At 46.1% G+C, this 19,899-nt stretch overlaps 1 protein-coding gene across 5 annotated transcripts in view; it reads right to left on the bottom strand.

Moving 5' to 3' along the window:
- LOC308053794 (gamma-aminobutyric acid receptor subunit beta-4) overlaps nt 1–19,899 on the bottom strand; it is a 111,388-nt gene that overhangs the window by 49,022 nt on the left and 42,467 nt on the right. For all 5 annotated transcript variants that reach the window (XM_080365513.1, XM_080365514.1, XM_080365510.1 and 2 more), the window contains one exon: nt 7,849–7,916. In XM_080365513.1, the coding sequence (XP_080221639.1) occupies nt 7,849–7,916 (68 nt within the window). The remainder of the gene's footprint in view (nt 1–7,848; nt 7,917–19,899) is intronic.

Here is a 19,899-nt window from a genome sequence, read left to right as displayed (position 1 = left end):
TTTCTACTCTTACCTTCTATCTAGATGAGCCACAGAGCAAGAGGTTGCAGCTCCTGCCTGCAAAAGAGACCAGCTCAAAGCTGCCATCTCTAGAGTGGCTTACAGGTTACTCTCCACCCTGCTATAACCATCTTTCATTTCTCCAAACACCCCTCTAGCACAGAAAAGCATCATGACGCTGTTGCTTCCCTTTCAGCTAGCCAAGTCATTGCGTGTTTATACACAAGCTACTTCCTATTGCTGGAGAAGCAAAGACATGAGAATGTCGCCAAAGTGACTATACGTAGCTGATGGCAGCGTGCACAGGACACTGCACACAACCATGTACAGGACTGCCTTTGGCATCCTCTGATGACTCTTCCCTTCAGGAAAATGTTGTTTCACATGTACAGAACTGCCACTGTTTGATTTCCCAAGCCAAGAGTCATCCAATGCATTGCAGCCCTGCACGCAGAACTTGAAGGGACAATAGCTGCATAACCTAAGTAGTACTGAAGTAATCATTGGCAGAGGAAGTCACAGACACCTGCCAGCCCTGAAGAAACCTTCCATCTCAGCTGCACATTTGCAATACTTTAGTCTAAATCACGGCACACAGAAGCTCCTAGTGTGTGGGGGGGGGGGAGAAGCACATAACCACACCTGTCCCTGCCAGCAGAGAGCCTGGGGATATGTCACCCTAGTCAGAGCTGTACCATTCTCACCATGCCACACTGGTAGGATCTGGCCCCTCTGCAGCACCAAGACCCCACAGCATCCTCTGCTACCTGCAACGCTGCCATCCAGGAGCCTACAGTGATCCAACAGGACTGCAGCCCCTGCAGTACCATGACAGCACACCATCATTAGCTCAGCACCAAAGCTGTCTCTTAGTTTTACCTTATTTTGGCAGTCTTCAATATTCAGCAGCCTTAAATACCAAGATGTAATGTATACACACAGACACAGTTTAGATACCACAGTGTCACAGGGCTGAAGATACCCTAGGCTACAGAGAAACATTTACAGTACTGGAGTGTCATGTCGTACTTTTATCTCATAGCGTATAACTCCAGAAACCTCTGACTGTAGAATTTAAATGCTTTAACCTTTGCTTTTTTAAACCCCTCGGATACCCAGGGACATAGAATAGACTGACTGGGAAATATCTGCACGTTATTTTTCCATTAAAATGAGACTGCAACAAAACAGAACACTTTCAGTTAAGAATAAGAAAAATGCTGATATATTTGAAGAGATGTATGGCAATATAAGGTACAGCATAATAGCAGAAACCTGTTCCTAAAAATCTTGAGTTTTAAAGCTCAAGGCATCAACATACCAGTGGAAAATCCTTTTCAGAGCATATTGCAGCAAAGTAGTTTCTGTTCATTATTGCAGGCATACAGGTCTGCTGAGAGTCTGCAAAAGCTACTGCCAACACTGCATGAGCCCCAAGAAAACTAGGGTTTTGCACACACAGTTTGACTGTCAGAACAGTTTAAGCATGGATTGGACATCATGCATCCACATCAGCAATTCCACACAGCTATAAATTTTCCTGACTTTCCCTTCCCCGTTCCTGAAAGGGCTCAAAGGTCAAGAGTTCTTACAGGAGAATGTACAGCCTAAGAGGCTGCTGTGTTGTGTACCAAAGAAAGCCTCTCATATGAAGCCTAGCCATCCAAGCTGCCTTCTTTCATCAGTTATGCCCAGCACACAGCAGATTCAGGCACATATATTACTGTGCACAGGTTACACTGAAACAGATTCAGCTAGTCAGTGCATATTCGTATTCCAAGGAAAACAGAACTGCAAAGCCTGATCAGGACAGATTCCTCCACAAAGGCTATTTCAAGCATGCCTAATAGAAAATTTGACATACTGAGAAGAGTGATGCCCCCCTGATAATGGCATAGCAGGTTGTAGGATGAACTTTCCTAGTCAAGAACACCCTTACACACAACCTGATCCACTTTCTTTTGGATTAAAAGCCAATTTAAAGCCTTTGCAGCTCACCACTGTCTTCAGACATGCTTTACATCTCTCTTGAACAGGGAAAACTTCTTTGCCAAACAAGACTGCTTGTTTTTCAAGCAAGCTTTGGGAAGTTGTGAAATAACAGACATGATGCTTCCTTCCATAACCCCCAAGAGTTCCAGTGGAGCATGCCAATGGGAGTGCACTCCCTCTGACAAGACAGTAGTGCGGCAACAGGTGATACAGGAGCAGGAGACAATGAAGCAAAGCATCAAGGTCAGCTTTGCCAAGCATCTTGCACCAGCCTTTAACCTATCTGCAGACTGTGCCCCAACAAAAAGTATTGCCAATCCCACAGGCATCCTTCCTTTGACACACATATTCCTGCAAACATTTCTGTTTGAAAGCCTTGTTTCTTACACTAGCCCATTACAACAATTCTCTTGTAACTTTTCAACTTGTCACCAGGTTTATAAAACTTTAAAGCTAGTGCTATAACAAACTGAAACAATGTTATTGCAGATGTAGGAGAGCATCTTGGGATGAATAAATTATAGGAGCCACAAAGAAATCACAACCGTAACGGCTGGATGCTCCGAGCTGTCTACAGTGTGCAGATACACAGGAGGAAGCAGGTTTAGGACTGCACAGATCATAGGGCAGGAAAATTGAAGCGTTATGAAGGGTAACCACCTCTTATTTCAAATGCACACAAAACTTCTTGTTGTTTTCCTTATTGAAATAGTTCATTAATGCTTGAAGGGAGTCTGAACCGTCTGGTACTAGAAAAATATTTCCCCAAAGACTACCTGGAGAGAGAAAAAGCTACAGTTGGAAGTATTAGCCTCTAGTCCCACCATGCAGCAAGTACAATATACTCTGAACAGGCTAGTCCTTAGCTGTCTGTTGAAAGAGCATGCAGGAATGTGGGAAGACTTCCAGCTCGTTCTGCAGCCATCGGTACTGGATACCATCAGAACTGGATCCACCAAAGCAGGCTGGTTGAACCAGACCATTAAAGTGATAGGGGCTTTGGGCAGCATTCAGGCCACGTACCAGAAGGTGTTCTTCATTCTCTCAGGTCAGGAGTACTGCCAGGCTCCTTAGGAATGTAGGTACCATACTAAGGGGTCTGAACATAGCACTGTCCAAGTAGCACTATACACCAACAAGCACCTATAAATACCTGCATGTTATTCCATGCTTACTGCAATTCAACTACCTGTAGAAAAAAGGCATTTACCAGATAACTTATACAACCTATTTCCTTTAATGAGAACTAGGACATACCATCCTTCCATTCTTTGCAGATCATCTGAGCTACTGAACATCATTATGAAGACGTTTCCTCCTTTCAGCCTGCTTTTAAATCCCCAACTTGCAAATACGCACAGGGTATGAAAAGACTCCAGCTAGGCCTTTCATCTTCATGGATCAACACTTCTTAGAGGGTCTGCCACTCAAATGTGCCCTCCCCAATACCTGTGTGGCCTGGCCCTGGCATCCTTTCCCAGGGATTTCAATTGATGTCACTGATCTTGGCCCAGCAAATAATCCTTCTAATCACTGACAGGAGGAGAGGCTGCAGCTTGGTGTTGCTTAGCAGGGCTAAGAGCAGTACACAGTAATAAAGCATTACTCTGGCAGGTGAGCTTGCAAATAAGGCTGACCACACACAGGCAGCAGCTGTGATGAGCAAGAAGGTGTCATTTTTATTTTTTTTTTAAATAAGGACTGTACTTTTGGTCCCTCATCACTGAGAGATCATTACAAAGCCAGCACTGTACCTAAGAATGTCCTGCATCCTGGCATGACTCCATCTTCTGAGCTGTACCATGGCACATATCTGGGCATGGCCCTCAAGTAGATGGAGATGCATTGACTTTGTGTAGCAAGGCACCAGGAAACACATAGCATGTACCGGCAGCTAAAAAACATTCTGTGTATCAGAGTGTCTGGGAACTTCCAGCTTAAAAACATGACTGTGTTGCCTTTACAGAGTCCTGTATCCTCCAGGATTGAAATGTCACCACATCATCGTTTTGGGAATACAGTTCTCATGGGAGTGAAGGCAAGAATTGCTCCTTAGATCATGAGTGGTGCTGTATTCCGCCGCAGCACTGCATCCAGCTGGACTCTGTGGAAAACAACTTTTTGATTCATGCAACAGCTAGTCACTAACAGCACTTGTTCCCCACCATCACAGACCCAGCAGATGCCAATAGTTCCAGGCAAAAGCATGGGAAAGCTGGGGGCTTTCCTCAACCTGCCCAGCCCCAGAACCAGGGCCATTGTTCCCAAAAGGATGTCTGAGGTTTAATTAATTATCCTACAAGGGGCAGTAAGTAATAACACTCCTTGTAGAACAATAGAAACTATTTGGTTGCCATGACAACTCAGCTTCACTTGTGTGCCTTTAATTTATCCATTACACAGTCCCTTTCCCAATCACACATGATGCCAAAAAAATGCCTTGTTTTTCTTGCCAATATCCATTGCCCAGAGCAGGGGTAAGACACAGACCTTTCCCTGGGGCATCTGTCACATGGAAGAGTGATGCACATAAAATCCCTTCAGCTTGGAAACTTATATCACATGAGAACTCTTCTGCTCCCTAAATGTTTGGGTTTTAAGATTATTCTGATTTTTTTAACCCCTTTTGGAAGCTGCCTCACCACAGTGCTTATAGACCCTGATCTTGAGTAGGTTCTCACATACGGCCACTTTGTCCTCCACTCTCCCCACACCCCATCCCAACACATGCAGGAAGGATGGGTAGGAGATTGTATTTGTCACGTCAAAAAGAAAGCCATAAGGGATAACCAAATACCCAGAAGTGACATGCCTTCATAGTATCAACAGGACAGACAGTGCCTGGTGCCCAGCCTGATTACAGCCATGCCACAATCACCAAAACTCTCAAAGTCCATCAACAGTGCTGCCCAAATTCTGCAAGATCCAGAGCAGCATGTGAATGAAGGTCCATGCCAGGAAACCTGCACTCCCATGCACCCTACAAAGATGATATCGTTGTTTATCCCCAGCCCTGAGCACGCACATTTGCCCCAGCCACCCAGAGGGAAGCAGATGTTCACTGGAGAGGAGAGGACACCACATTCATATGGCAAGGGTTGAAAAGTGGTGTTAGGAGAATGGCTACTAGCCTAGGACAAAGCATGCCTGGCCATGGTAGATCACAACAGGTGTATGACAAAACACTCAAACAGCCTTTATAGTGCCTGCACACATCTCCAGCAGGAGGTTCATCCTGAAACAGCTTCTGCGGTTCTCAGCTATCTTCTCAGGTCTTCAAAGCAAGGTCAGGACAGGTGTTACAAGTAAGCTGGGAACCAAATCCCTCATTCCTTCCCAGTTACATTTGTGCAAGCTGGGGACTTAAGCTACAGGTCCAGACCCCAGGTTGTTCATGCTGGCTCTAGCAAGGAGGGTGACAGCTGGTTCACTATGTAAGAAAATTCAGGTCCAAGTTGAGACTGGGGGAGGACATGACTCCAAGTTGAGCTCTGCCCTGACAGGCAAGATAGATGGAACTAGGTTAAGCCATCTGGCTCTTCTAAGTTGAGCCTAACCTCAAGCACAGCTACCCAATGCAATGGGGACATAGGTCTGTACCTGAATTTCCTACTGTACACACTGTCCAGCATCACTGTTACTAGTCTGGGGTGTAAGATGCCATGCAGATAATTACAGTAATGGTGGGATGATAGCAGCGAGTCTTCAAAATAACCTGTTCCAGATAAGAACCTGAAGGTTCATTATAGACATTTCACCCTGGGTCATATCAGCACATGCATTCAGGTTTTTCAAGCAGGTTGGAAACCAAAACGATGAGTCAGATTGTCTCACCTCCCCTCCTCCCCACCATGCAGCAGCAGAATAGCTGGTGGGCCAAAGAAACAGGGCAGGAGAGTCCAGAAACAGATAAATAGGACAGGAGCATTGGGAGACAAAGGTTTTAATTGACTTGAACAGCAAGAGCTCTAAACTAGCCTAGGATTCTCCTGCATGGGTCAGGAACTGAGGAACAGGATGGCTGCTGCCAGAAGGTCCCCACTAACCTTCCACTCCACTCAGCCTCTTGGACAGGAGAGGAGTTTGGAGGAGAAGCCTCTGGGCAGGAGGGAGGAAGGCAAGGTTAGGCAATGATCAGTGCAATCCATGATTTCAGTTTTGCTGGGTGTTAAGGGCTTCTGAGACAGACAGCACAGACCTGGGTGTGTACCCAAGCCATGACCAAAACAATTAATGAATTTCACCCCAAACCATTGCTATCTGAGCAGATAACTTTTTTCTCCTCAGTGGTATGAAAAGCTCCGGTCTATTAATGCCACCTAAAACCAGATCTCCATTAGATGCCTCCCTTTCCAGTACAGATCTCCAAAGAAATGCCAAATTAACAACAGCAAACATGAAAAGCCACTCACTTTTTCAACTTGTGAACTTTACAGCCTGTGCCTGACTGTAAAACCACCGCTGCCTTTACATCCACCAAAAATTACAATTCACATCGACTCTTTTAAGGCACGAGCATTGATGGCTCAGAGAGGTGGCTGTGCAACCAGCACAGAACTATAAGGGATGAGAATCTATTGTGGGTAAGATGCTACTAGCTGAAGAGGTGCCAGCAGAGATCTCCATCCACACATTCACAGGTAACACCAGGGACACTTCAGCGTGCCAGTATAGATACTAACCCTACTAGAACTTACCAAAGACTAGGAAGTGAACTACAGTCTTTCAGCATGTCCAACCCTATCACAAGTACCACCAGAAGGGGTAGGTGTGTACCACAACAGTCCCACATGCCAGTCCTGTTCTGCAAGTGTTGTTTGGGTGATTCAGGATTGTTTCAGCCTGGAGCTGGGCTGAGGCTGTGGGGACAACTGACAGGCAAAGTGACACAGGCCACTCAGCAGGTGGAAGGAGCAAGGCTCAGCCTGAAACCAGTATGCTGAGAAAGAAATTTGGAAAAACAAACCTCATCTCTTATGGCTCAGTTAAGTGTTTGATTTTCTTTTTCATCACACATGGAGAAATCATCCTTGAATTCCTTATGCTTTAGTGAGGAAGAGTTCTGTCTTAAGTCAGATTTCCCATCACCCCTCAAAATTCTGTGTCCAAAGCAGAAGAAAAAAAAAATAATCTTTCTTCATTACCCGACAAATGTCACTCTTCCTCCAAAAACTTCCCAGCTGCAAAGACCATAGAATCATAGAATGGTTTGGCTTGGAAGGGACCTTAAAGATCATTTAGTTCCCACTCCTCTGCCATGGACAGGGACACCTTCCACTAGACCAGGTCGCTCAAAGCCCATCCAACCTGGCCTTGAACACTGCCAGGGATGGGGCATCCACAGATTCTCTAGGCAACTCGTTCCAGTGTCTCACTATCCTCAGAAAATAATTTCTTCTTAATATCTAACCAAAATCTACTCTCTTTTAGTTTAAAACTGTTATTTGTCCTATCACTACATGCCCTCATAAAAAGTCCCTCTCCAGCTTTCTTATCTGCCCCTTTAGGTACTGGAGGCCACTATAAGGTCCAAAGATGTTAAACAGTGCCGGTCCCAATACCGACCCCTGAGGAATGCCACTCATTCTGTAGCAGAAGGTGAAGGAAGTAGGGGTGTGACTATCCTGCTTTTCAGAAGTGCACCCTGAGATCTCAGGTGGCTCCAAGAAGCCATTGTTTTGGAAGTACACTTCAACCAGAAAATGGAAGAACAGTTTATTAGAGTTCATGGTCTTTTGTTTGTTTGGTTTTTTGTTTGGTGTGGGGGTTTTGTTTTTTTTTTTTTTTGTTTATTTGTTTGTTTGGTTGGTTTGGTTTGGGGTTTTTTTTGTTTTGTTTTTTTCTTTTCAGACTTACCATGTTGACTTCAGAGATCTGGTCAATGCTGGAAATATGGATGCTCATTCCCACTGTGACAGGATTACCTGAAACACAAATGGACTGGATTAGGACCATATTCAAGCCCTCCTTCCTCTATCTGTTATCAGAGAATTGTCTAGAAATGCAGAGATATGATTTGAAGCAGCCTCACGTTCCTCAGGTACCAAGGGTTTCCAAGTCACGTGTGCTCAAATGATTAAAGAGGAGTAGATTCCTGAAACTCCCAGCCTTACAGACTCACCCCTAGGAGCAGTGCAGCCTAAAGTTGATTCTTTAATTCCTGGAAGTTAATTACCCCCTGGTTATACAATTATCTCCAGTTATTCCAAATAATGCCTTCAGAAACTACCAGTAGGCTCCCAGCAGGCTTGTGTAAAGTGTTACTGATTGACCATACAAAAAACATAGCAATGAAGCCCATGCAACACATGGGCAGGAAAGATACTCCAGCTCACTTCTCCATCACTGTCAGCTCCGAGTGCTCAGTCTGAAAACTCCAAGTAAATTTTAATACCCAAGATACCAGACAAGTACAGGAAACAGACCTATGAAGTGAGAAATGTAGAGCAGCTTTTCAGAGCAGAGCACTGCTTGGATTAGAGAACCGAGTCCTTGTTTTACCATGGGCATCAGGGCTCCTTTCACCTGCAGCCACGGAGCTGTGGTAGACATCTGTGCACAGGTTTGCTGGGAAATTCAGAAATTCCCTTATCCAGTGACCAAGCTACCCTCACGTCACAGTAAGTGCCACTGGCTGCAGCATGCAAGATGAGCTTGTGAAGAAACACCACGCAAGGGCAGGCGCAGCCAGACCTGTTGCCCCCTCTTACCCAAGTGCAGCAAGAGCTGCATTACCACTTCCCACAAATTTGTAGAACTGGGGCAGACACCAGCTAATTCTTCCAGCTGTGTGGGCATTCCAAATAGATCCAGACTCACACCCAGCTCTGCCCAAGCCCCTCTGACTAGCAGCTCTCACAGCCAGGCAACAGGACAGCCCTTTCAGTGGAATTTAAGCTGTGTAAAAAAAATTTGCAGGGAGAAACACATCCACTACCAAAACCAGCAGAAAACTTCCTGTAGCTTGAGATGGGGTTTCTGAGAGCTGCCCCTCACTGTCACCCTCACAGCCCCAAAGCCAGAGCCCAAACCCAATCCCACCGCAAGTAAAGCCCCTTTTCTCGCATGTGTAAGGTGGAAATTTTTTCCTTGCAATGCAGCACTAGAAAGGGAATGGCAAACAATTATGCCACTCAAGGTATTAACTCTTTCATGGACTCATTAGTAGATCTAAGTGCTGAAATATTTACAGATAATCATGAAATGGCTTAGAAAGTAATTAGGAGATTGGGGGAGAGGGGAGAACCACACAACTGGAAATGAAGTGATTTTTTAATTATGTGTTACCAGAAGTAGGGAAGTAGTGTCATTAGGGCTGCCTTGTGATTGGGTGTACTGTTAACCGAGACCCTCTGCTGCAAATTAAGCAGCATTATCCTTTAATGGAATATGAACAACACGGAAAACATCAGAATCAACAACTGTAATTAGACTCCGCTATGCAAATCTCCTTAAAGAGGCAGTGCTCTTCTCCAGCCCTCCTGGCTCGCTGTCAGGGGTGCCGGAGGCAGGGGTGCTCAGGAGACCTTGCAGAGCCTCTGGAAATGCCTACAGAGGCACACTCCTGGCCACATCGTTGCTGTACTGCTACATTTATCTTTCACAAGGGAACCAGGTGGGAAAATAACCAAGAGTCACTCCGGGGTCTCCTGCATCCTCCCATGCACCAGAGGCAAGCAGTGGCACAGGGAAGCTTTTAGGGAAGTCTCACTTTGGTAGTTTGCTCTTTTCTTTCTGAAATCAGGGCCTTGTGATGGAAGCCATAGCAGAAGGAGGAAGGCACCGTTGCCTTGAGAATCTTAAAAGACTAATTGGTTACAGGAGGAAAGACAGGGCCATGCACAGGGCTGCAGCAGAGCTGGGGAGAAGCCAGCTCCCAACTCCTGAGCCTTTCTGCCATGCAGTGCTGTATCCTCCAAGAGTCACCCTACTGCCCGCTTTGCTTCCACTCTGTCACCACTGGTACTGGTGTCACTGTGGTTACATGTCCCCTCCTTCCTCAGTGCAAAAAGTGGTTCTTCCCCTCCCTCCTGTGTAGGAAACCCACTGAAACCAGCAGGCTGGGCAGTTATAGCAAGAGAGCACTGACAGTGGCGATATACAAATATTTGTCAAATACAGAGTCTATCCAATCTAATCTATCTGTCTAGACATTTGTGCTGTGTTCATCACCATGGTATCTGAGTGCCTGAGGTCATGCAGTGACTCAGTGTCAGAGCCATGGATAAGATCCAAAGCTCCCTACTCCCAGCTCTAAGACACGCGCTGGAGTGGAGATCAGCCACACTGCTCCCCGTCAGCCTGGGCTCAGCTGCGCTCCGGTCCCGTGCACAGTCAGCAATGTTCCTCTTGGCCACTCTGGGCACTGCCAAGGCCTCTACACCCCATCTATCATAGCAAGTGGGACGCTCCACTCCCTGCTTGCAACCCCTGGGCTGTGTACCCACCAGCCCTCAGGCAGAAGCACAAACACTCCAGCTACAAAGGTGTGTAAAGTCCTACCTTTACCGCACCTGCTCCTAGCTTGATCACAGGGAAGCCATTTCACTTTCTCCATCCCTGTTGTGAAGACTGGCTTGCAGTCTCCTCAGGACAAGGATGCAAGAGCATGTACACAGCCAACAGAAAACACATGCCCTACCTCTTACTGCAGCCCAGCAAAAATCTAGACCGGCTGGTGTCCAACACTCAGGCTGTAAGTAGTACACAAAATAAACAAAGGACATAAATTCTGCCAATGTTAATAGCTTCAGGCAAGAGGAATACAAAAGTAGGGTATTTAAAATATGAGATAACGTCATCTGTAAATTTGTCCAAAAAGGCAGAATTCTGCGTTTGTCGACCTGAGACAAGGCAAAAGAAGAAAACCTGATATTAAACCTCCATGCTTTTATTTGTGCCTTGCCAACAAGTGCAAAAAACTAGACCTTCTCCCCTTAAAGAAAAAGCTTATGCTTAGGAGAGATTTGTAGGCCAGATCACCAGTGAGGGAGTGTGAGAAATTCTGCCACTTTCACCAGCGAACGACACCCTCACATGTCCCCATTTCTCACCACCACTGGAGAAATCACCAACACTTTGTCCTGAAAGTGGTCTGATGCCATGAAAAATGTACTTGGGAAGTTGAAAGGGAAGCAGACAAAAGAGTTATAATAAAACCTGTCCTTTTTCTGCAAGTGATCCTTGTCAAATGTAAAAACAGTCAAGGTAGAGAACAAGTTGTGCTAATCCGCAATATTTTCCCAGCAACCAGTTATTACTTTCACATTTTATTTTATAATGTTTAAAAGCCCCAGAACTTAGAGTCATGTTGCTACAGAAGTAATTCCCATGGCATGACTGCAGAGGACAGGTCGTGTTTTCAAGCCTGCGTCTGCCTACACTACAGCCAGAGGTGATGGCAGCCTGGATCAGGACATCTCTTCCAGATGTCAGCCTGGTACCTGAGCTGCAGATAGCAGCAAGGACAGTAGCACAAAGTTCACTGTAACAGGTCTCCAGACAGTGGATGCTTACTTGGACAACTGCCCTGTACTAAGGTCCAAGCTGCCCTCTCTTCACTTCTACCCAAGAAAGTCAGACTAGAGCAAGCTTGGGTTTTGTCTGCCACCAGATCTCCAACAGTGGTACAGACACAGGCAAAGGACTCAAAATCAGTGAGCAGATAAATAGAGCTTACTTTATCTTCCACTGAAGCCACACCATTTTTATGAACTACAGCCACTGCTTTGAGGAGTCTGGTTCATGCATTTCTGACCATGTGAACTTGGCAATGCTGGCAGAGCCAAGGCTTGTGGTTGCTAAGGGAGAGGCATCAGCCAAAAACCAATCCTCTAGCCTTAACTGCAGGAACAAAGGCATTAACAGGGATCTTGGGAGGTTGCACTTCCCATATCTTTCATGGAAGCAGACCAGATCTTCTTTAAACCACCAGTGTCAGAAATTCGACAGCTCCCCTGGACAATCTCTTCCTACATTCCACTGCACCAATGGCTTTTCCTAAATATCCAAACTAAAGCTTCTCTGCAGTGTAAATGTAGTTTTGTCTCATCATTTCCCCCCAGTGATAGTGAAATAACAAATCAATCATCCTTCCTCGACAACAGCTTTTATGTGTTGAGAAACCACGATATCCATCTTCCTCTCCCACAAATACTGTCTTGCCTAGATTAAATGCACCCGATTTCTTCACCCTCTCCTCAGAGGTCATGTTTTCTAAAGCTCTGACAATTAGTGCTGCTCTCCTCTGGCTTCTTGCCAACTGCTTTACATCTCTATTTTAAAGCATGGTATCCAGAAACCAGCCACTGAAGCAAAGATGTCACCAGTACAGAGAAAAAAAAACAACCAACAAACTTCATATGCGCAGCATTCTCATCAAACCACAAAAGCCTCTCCGAGCCTACTGCACCCATCCTGGGAGCTGCTCACTTCTGTAGGAGGTTAGAGATGTTAAAGGGACAGCCTAGCTCTTGCCATTAGAGCACATCACGCATGCAGGAAGAGGGAATACAGCACTGTGTCTTTTGGACAAGAGGCAAGATTATTCAAGACAGCTTTGTGCATGAGCCCCAGCGTTCCCCGTCCGCACTCTGCCTGTGGCATCACCAGTCTGAGATCCCTGCAGCAGCAGGAAAGCTGCTTTAAGGTCTTCTGCTGAGTAAACAAAGCCAACCAGAGAAAATTAGAGGCTTCAGCCACTGAACCTACATACAGAGCAGGTCTGTGCCTTACCCTGCAATGGTAAATACCCACAGGCAAAATACTCCATCCCATACAGAACTCTGCTCCTCATCCCCAGCTGTCCAGAAGCTGGAGGACAACAGTGGCAGTAGAGCCCAGGAACAGCAAGTCCCAGACAAGGTTGCCCTGCACAGGTTGGCAGAACTGTTTCTGCAAATGCAAGACTATAGTCAGGCATGAAGAGGGTGAGGTTTGCTGATACATGTAGCAGCTACAGGACTGCAATGTGTCATTTGCATTTCCAGTGACCCCCCAGGATCAGCAGTTAGGATATTCTCAGGCTTGCCAAAGGCATGACATGGACTGTAATTTCACTCCCAGGACTTTTTCCTTCAGTCTTTTTCCCTGATCTCCTGCAGAAGGGAGAACTGTTCCATAGCTCCTTTCTCTTTCTGCAGAAAATGGTTTGCTCAAGCCACCGCCTCTGCTTTGTTCACAGCACTGAACCTCAGGGCACCCTAGCTGTATGTTTACAGCTTAGAACCATGACCCACGTCACTGCTACGTGCAGTGAGGGGTTGGTTATACAAGGGCTGACAGACACGGTTAGTTAGGAGGCAAGAGCTCCCAGGTAAGAGGTGCAGAAGGCTGCACGTTCAGCACAAGGCTTGTCACTAGCTGAGGAGCCTGGATGCAGCCATATGTTCTCCTCAGAAATCCCACTCTGTCCCTCCCAAAACAACTTTCATCTGATGGACTAATAATTCCTGGGCCATATTTTTTTAAACACACCTAAAAGATAACTCAGAGGCCAGTCTATTGTCAGGACACTCAAATTCACCATGGAGGAGGATACCTACACCAGGGGACAGGAAGGGTGGAAGTGTTCCTGGGTTTTCATCATATAGAAGGACTGCAAGAGGAATTCACAGATTGCTATCTGCATAACAGCTGTGCTCACAGATCTCAAGACTGAGGCTCTGCTACAGCAGTTAATAGGAAAACATCTAAAAGATGCCATTCCAGCAAGCTACAGAAGCTAAATCCTAAAGAAGTTTCCCAACACTAATTTTCCAGTTCCTTTCCTATTTTTTTCAAGCTTACGTTCAGCATCAAGCACAAACTTGGTAAGTGTTCATGTTACTTGAGAAGTGAGAAGAGTTGGCCACATATCATGAAAGCAGAAATGTTTTGGGAATCACTTTCATCCAGCATCTCTGATTTGCAGTGACATCTAGAAGCACTGAGTTCAGCAGGGTCTCTTAAGAACCTATTTAAATTTTTCCAATGAAATCTAGGTTTAAACATCCATTAAACACTCCAACCCTTTCTCTACTTGTTTTTTTTAACTCATATTTCCATGACCTCTCCCCCACCCACAGCCAATGCTGCACACTAAGCTTGCCAGCCTCAGCAGAACAGCCAGGAACATCAAACACATTCGGAGGCTGATATCAAAGCTCTCTCCCAAATCTTAGCAGGTCACTCCATCACATATGTTGGGTTTAAAAAAGCGAAGCATACCATGCCATTATGTTTTTGGCCATTGTTAAACATTACCAGAAAAAGAGATGGTCTCATGGCAAGTCAGCAAATATTACATTATCTTCTTCTCTGTGGGACTATGAGGAACTTGCTGCTGCTGAGGAATCTCCTCCACACGAAGCAAGCATTGCATTTTGGAGCTGAAAGACAGGGCCTTGGTCTCCAGAATATCTGGGGCTGTCAATGTCTGCTACATCCCCATGGATTCATTGTTCTGCTGGGGCAGGAGGGGTATCCACCACCACTAATTCTCACAAAGATGGTAACTTGTCTCCAAGTAGGTCTGGCAGAAGATGGTTTCTTCTGCCTGATAGGTTTACAGTGATTATTTAGGGAGCGCTTGTTACTTTTGAAGCCACTGAGCCCGCATGCAGACCAAGATTGTGCCTAACCTTGCTAGGTTCTCCATCCATTCACATCAGACCAGACAGAGCATCACTCTGCAAGAAGGCTAACGAGATTTTCCAGCCTGTACCATTCCACTCTCCTGGCAGCCCGGCTTTTCACTTCATCCAGTCAGATGACTGAGTTTGCACTATTCATTTAAGAAGGGGGAATACCAGGGATTTCCCAAGAGAAATGAAATGTTAAAGCACGCTCTCACCAAGATGGTGATAACAAGGACAGCACACACATTTGATGGAACATCTAAGGGAGGGTACATCCATAGCATGGCTCTTGAGCAGACACTCAGAAAATCCAAACAGTGAGCAAATCAAGGGCTTCAGTAAGAGGCAGGCTTTCCTCCAAGCAAGCAATGAGGCCAATTCTTCAGCAAGGAGCAAAGAGACATAGCACTTGCAGAGCAGGCAGAACTGACCACTTCAGTACCACTGTCCTGTGATGCTCTTTGCAAACACATAGGTTAACCTTGATAATGGCAGCCGCATTTCCAGCATGTTGTCAAATGAAGCTGTCCCTGTAGATCTGAATAGATACAGAGCAGTTTCTCAAGCAAGCTGTGCCTGTGTGAGCCAGTGCTGAGGGATCCTTTTGGAAGAACAATCCTTTCCCAATGCAGATGCAGCACTTGTTCTGTGACTATTCTAGGGAAAGCAGAGAGCTAAGGAGCACAATCTGTGAGGCACAGTGGATTACCTAATCTATCTCATGGGCATTTTTAATGAATTAGTAGGTATTAGAGTGGGATATTGCAAATATCCCATGGAAATTTGGAAGTGAGAGAGAACAATCAACTGGCTGTAAAAACAGTGTAAAGGTTGTCCCAGAGGTATTGAAGAATTACAAAGGAAGCTAAATCAAGGTTGATTTTAAAAGATGTTGGTAGACAGCTACCCAAGCTGAATAAAAACAACATCTCAAATGTACAGGCTTAAAAATGGAACAAGAGAGTAAACATCAACCCTTACAGCATCTGTACTACTGATGGACTCAGTTCAGAAAAGCACCTGTACACACACACACAGGGCTTTCAGCACTAAGAAAAATCACTGGCTACCCAGAACACCATCTGCTCTTGGGAGAGACCTAGGTCAGTGTTCAGGAGACAGATTTTGAAAGCTGTTTCATCCTCGGTGAGGAAGGTAGTCTTCCAAAGCCTTCCGTGTGCGTATCTCTGGCCTGTGTTATGCACACCCGCTAAGGTTACAGCAAAGTGAGTGGAAAAATTCCCAGTTTTGTCAAATTGCTTATTTGGTGTCATTTACAGACATGTTCAGTGCATCACCGTACCAGACCTGATCATTAACAACCTGGCACCACCAGTGGGTCCCAAGCAATCACTTTAAGAGTAACTTTACCGAGAGCTCCAATTCCCAACTACCACCCATCCCTTGAAGCAGGCAACACCCAGGTCAGACCACAGCCAGTTTACTTTGCATGGCAGCCACAGCTCTCACTTTCTGTGTCGGAGCAGGGTGGTTGCAGAAGGCAGATCCAGACCTGACTGTCAGGAGATAAAGGCAATGCCCTGACCTGGTGCACTGTGCTACCAGAGCAAGGACTGGCTACCTGCCCTCCCCTTCCAGGGATGTTCCTCCCCATGTCCTCCAGGGCACACACACACACACACACACACACACACACACCAGCTCAGTGGCTTTGCAGTCTGAAAGGCACACACTTTGCATTTTGCTTTTATATCTCTGCAGATATGGTTTCACTATGAAACATCGCATTTCCCTGTGGTTACACTGAGCTAACCCTGGGAAAAGCAGAGGCACTGATCATCCCATATCCCTTCAGCTCTTACTCTGCACCAAGAGTTGCAGAAGGGCGACAGGGCTTCCCAAAGCAAGGGTATATTGTAGACTAACAGCAGATCAACATAAGCCAAGCAGTTTTTCCTCCATAGCAATATGAAGCATCAGACCCACACTGATCAGCCACCTCCACATTTCTCCACCTGAGAAGACTTCCCTCCTACACCTGTCAGGATCCTGGCAGGCAAGTGCATCTCCCCTGTAGGCCCTGCCAATGCAGCCGTGGGGCACAGTTCTGCCCCCTCTGCCTGGGAAGCTGAGGGAGGACTCCGGAGCAGTCTGCTTTTACTCAGGCCCTCAGGGCTTGCATTTGCTCCATCTCCTCACAGCCAGCCTGGACACTTGTCTACGCTCCCAGACCCGCACGTCCCCCCAGCTCAGGCAGGCTCAGAAGCCTTTGGCACCCTGCTGCTCCCCATTCCCTAGCCCACCACCTGTTAAGAGGGCAGAACTTCAGAAAGGATTGCAAACAGACACTAAGTATGTTGAAGCCCATAGGTAAATGAGCAAAAGGGAGCAAGGTATTTAATCATGTGCCTACAGCTTTCCACCACAGCACACTCATCACAAGCCTCAGGGCAGGCAGCTGCCCCCTCCTGCCTTATCTCCAGCTCACAAGGTTAGTGTCAGAGCAGACCCCCTCCCAGGGCTCCTTCACAGCCTGGAAAATACTCTTTACAACCCAAAATGCTGGATTCCTGCACAAACATTTGTGCTACAAGGTCCACAAATCCACACAGACTTTTAAGCAAGATTAGGGCTGAATCCCTAGAGCTGGAACCCCCACAGCACGACGACATCTCTTACAGCAGCCCAGGACATAGAAGTGGAGCAGATTACCTGGGGAAACCACAGGAACATCCTCCTACCCCACAGCCAAATAGCTCCTAACAGCAAGGGTGGTGCTATATGTGGGACATCTCATCCCATCCCAGCACTTGCTGGGGACAGACACAGGATCCAACCACTCAGCTCCCTCCCTCCACAGGACCCTCCGCCCCACTCAGGTGAGGTTGCCAGGGTGGCACACAGGTGAGGCCATTTTGCCATTTTTTCTCCATACCAGCTGACAGCTATGGAAGTTTCTCCTATGTTGTCCATTAGTCTGTCTCACTTCCCACCAGCCCTCTCAGGGCACAAAGGTCCTGACCCACCTTTTCAGTGCTGAGCTCTTCTGGCACATACCCGTAAGCATCTGCTATATGGAGGAGCCTCTCTCTTATGTGTACTGGATACATCACCCCCCAAACAACTGCCGACCTGGCCTGTACTTGAGTATGTGACCTGTCTGGGAAAACACTCTCACACATTGCCAAATCCTGAGCCATCTAATCCCCTTAGCTGAAAATGAGCTGAACCAAATTAATTTAAATGGGTTAACACAAGCTTCTCTGTTCATATCAAATCCATTACTCTGTCTTGGATGTATTTGTAACAACAACAAAATATCTGGACTTGTCATTTTTATCAAAGTGACAACAAGAAGGTATTTTGCTTTTTTTCCCCGTTTTCAACTTTTAATGAGTCAGTCACACCACCTCATGACTGTTTAAGAGCTCTTGCCTTTACAGGATACCACATCTAACCCCTGAGCTGAAGAAGAGAAAGAAGATGGCTAGGTCAGGACATGCCAAACTGGCACATATATTGAAATCAGGGCTGGGACATCCAGGAGCAGCAGGGGACAGCCCTGCTGTGGCCCCATTGCCATACCTCCACGAGATTACTTTTTGGTGGTGCCAGACATGGTCCTTCACCCCCCAACACAGTGCAAAGTCAATGGCTGGGGTCTCCAAGGTAAAGTCACTCATTTCTTGTTACTTTTGTCAAGCCCTTTACAGAGAGCCTTTCCCGGAGCCCACCTCATCCTTTCTGACAGAGCCTGCTCCTAGGGCTTTTGTTAATGTTGACTTCAGATGCCTCCTACCACCACCTCTCCATCCTGCACGCTCATCCTTTCCTTACCCTACGAAGGGCCTTTGGCTCAGCTCAGAGGCAGAGCTTTGGGGCTGCACAGTGCCCAAGGTTTATGCTCAGTGACAGTCAGGACAATTTTCAGAGCAAGTATTGAAAAAAAAGAGTGAGTCAGGCCTGAAAATACCATGACATTCACATTAAAATCATGACTCTGAGTTAGAAATCATGAGAAACAAAGCACACATACAAACAAGCCTCTTGTCTTTCCAAATGTTATACATGGGATTATATGTTTTTATCTCCCAGTTTCTGAGTCTCTTGGATATGCCTTGTTCAGGTTGTTCTGCTTTTTCTCAAAACAGAAAAGCTTACAAAATTCAGTGATAACTAAGGATTGTAAGAGTCTTGTAGGAAGAAGAATGTGAGTTTGTAAGTTGGTCATTTTTGAAAGACTGACCTCTGTACTGGTGTTTCCACCATTTCAGTAATGATTGATTTGCAATAGTGTCTTGGAAATTCAGCAGGACAAATGTTACCAGGTTACCTTTTACCCCAGCACCTCTTATTAAAAGCTAGAATTAACTGCCATTTGTTCACCAAAATAATTGCTTTCACTCAGGATGCATGGATGATCAAATCTTGCAGAGCTTTTACATATATATTCATCTCCAGCAATTCATCAACATAATAATCACACATTATTAACTTGAGTACTCATCAAATTTTTTTCTCTAGCTTCAAATACTAGCAAGGAGCTAGTGTGCAATAGGGAAGAAAAACATGTAGGGGAACTTGTGATGAATGTTCTATTTTTGCTGTGAAAGGAGAATAAGAAGAAAAATTCAGCTCATAGCCTACCCTCTCACTCACTTCCAGAAATTTCCTACCAAGCTAAGACCCTTCCCTGGAGGCCAGCAGACTGGACTTTCCTGCAGACCTTCTCCACAGCTGGAGGAGTTTTCCTTCTTCAGGTGACAATGTCCCACCAGTAAGCTCCCACCCATAACCTGGGTGACCTCCTCTCCTGGTTTGGCAGCCTCTGATGTTACACCCAGAGCTTTGCCACCTGCAGTAGGCAGCCCCATTCTTTATACATCATTCCCTGTTAAAGTGCCCGGAGCAGCCCCTGAACCTGGCCTTTCCCATGGCATAAGTTTCCCCCGTCCTAGAGGAATCATCTGCTGTGGTCTCACTAATGCAAAGCTCCTTAAAGAAAGAAGCCTGCAGGTGGATTGTCTTGCTGTGGTCAACTTGTAAAAGAGGAGCAAGAACACCAGGAAGTGGCTGGTAGCTGGGGAGATGTGTTTAGAAACATCTCTTGATCAGAAAACCCATCCTGGTTCTGCAGCACAGCTGCCGTTACGGCCTGTGGAAAAGGACAGGGCAGACTGATGTTCTCAATCTCACTGATGAGCCTCAGTCCCAAACGCAAGCACAGGATGATAAACTCTCATAGGAACCAAGGCACGCTACTTTCTCTTGGTAGGGGCATAGTAAAAGCCTACTACAGCTTTTAGTGGCTGCAATGACCCTGCAGGCT

This window comes from Falco punctatus (genome assembly GCF_963210335.1).
Source record: "Falco punctatus genome assembly, chromosome: 15".
NCBI classification, from domain to species: Eukaryota; Metazoa; Chordata; class Aves; order Falconiformes; family Falconidae; genus Falco; species Falco punctatus.
This window is presented reverse-complemented; position numbering and strand designations above follow the sequence as displayed.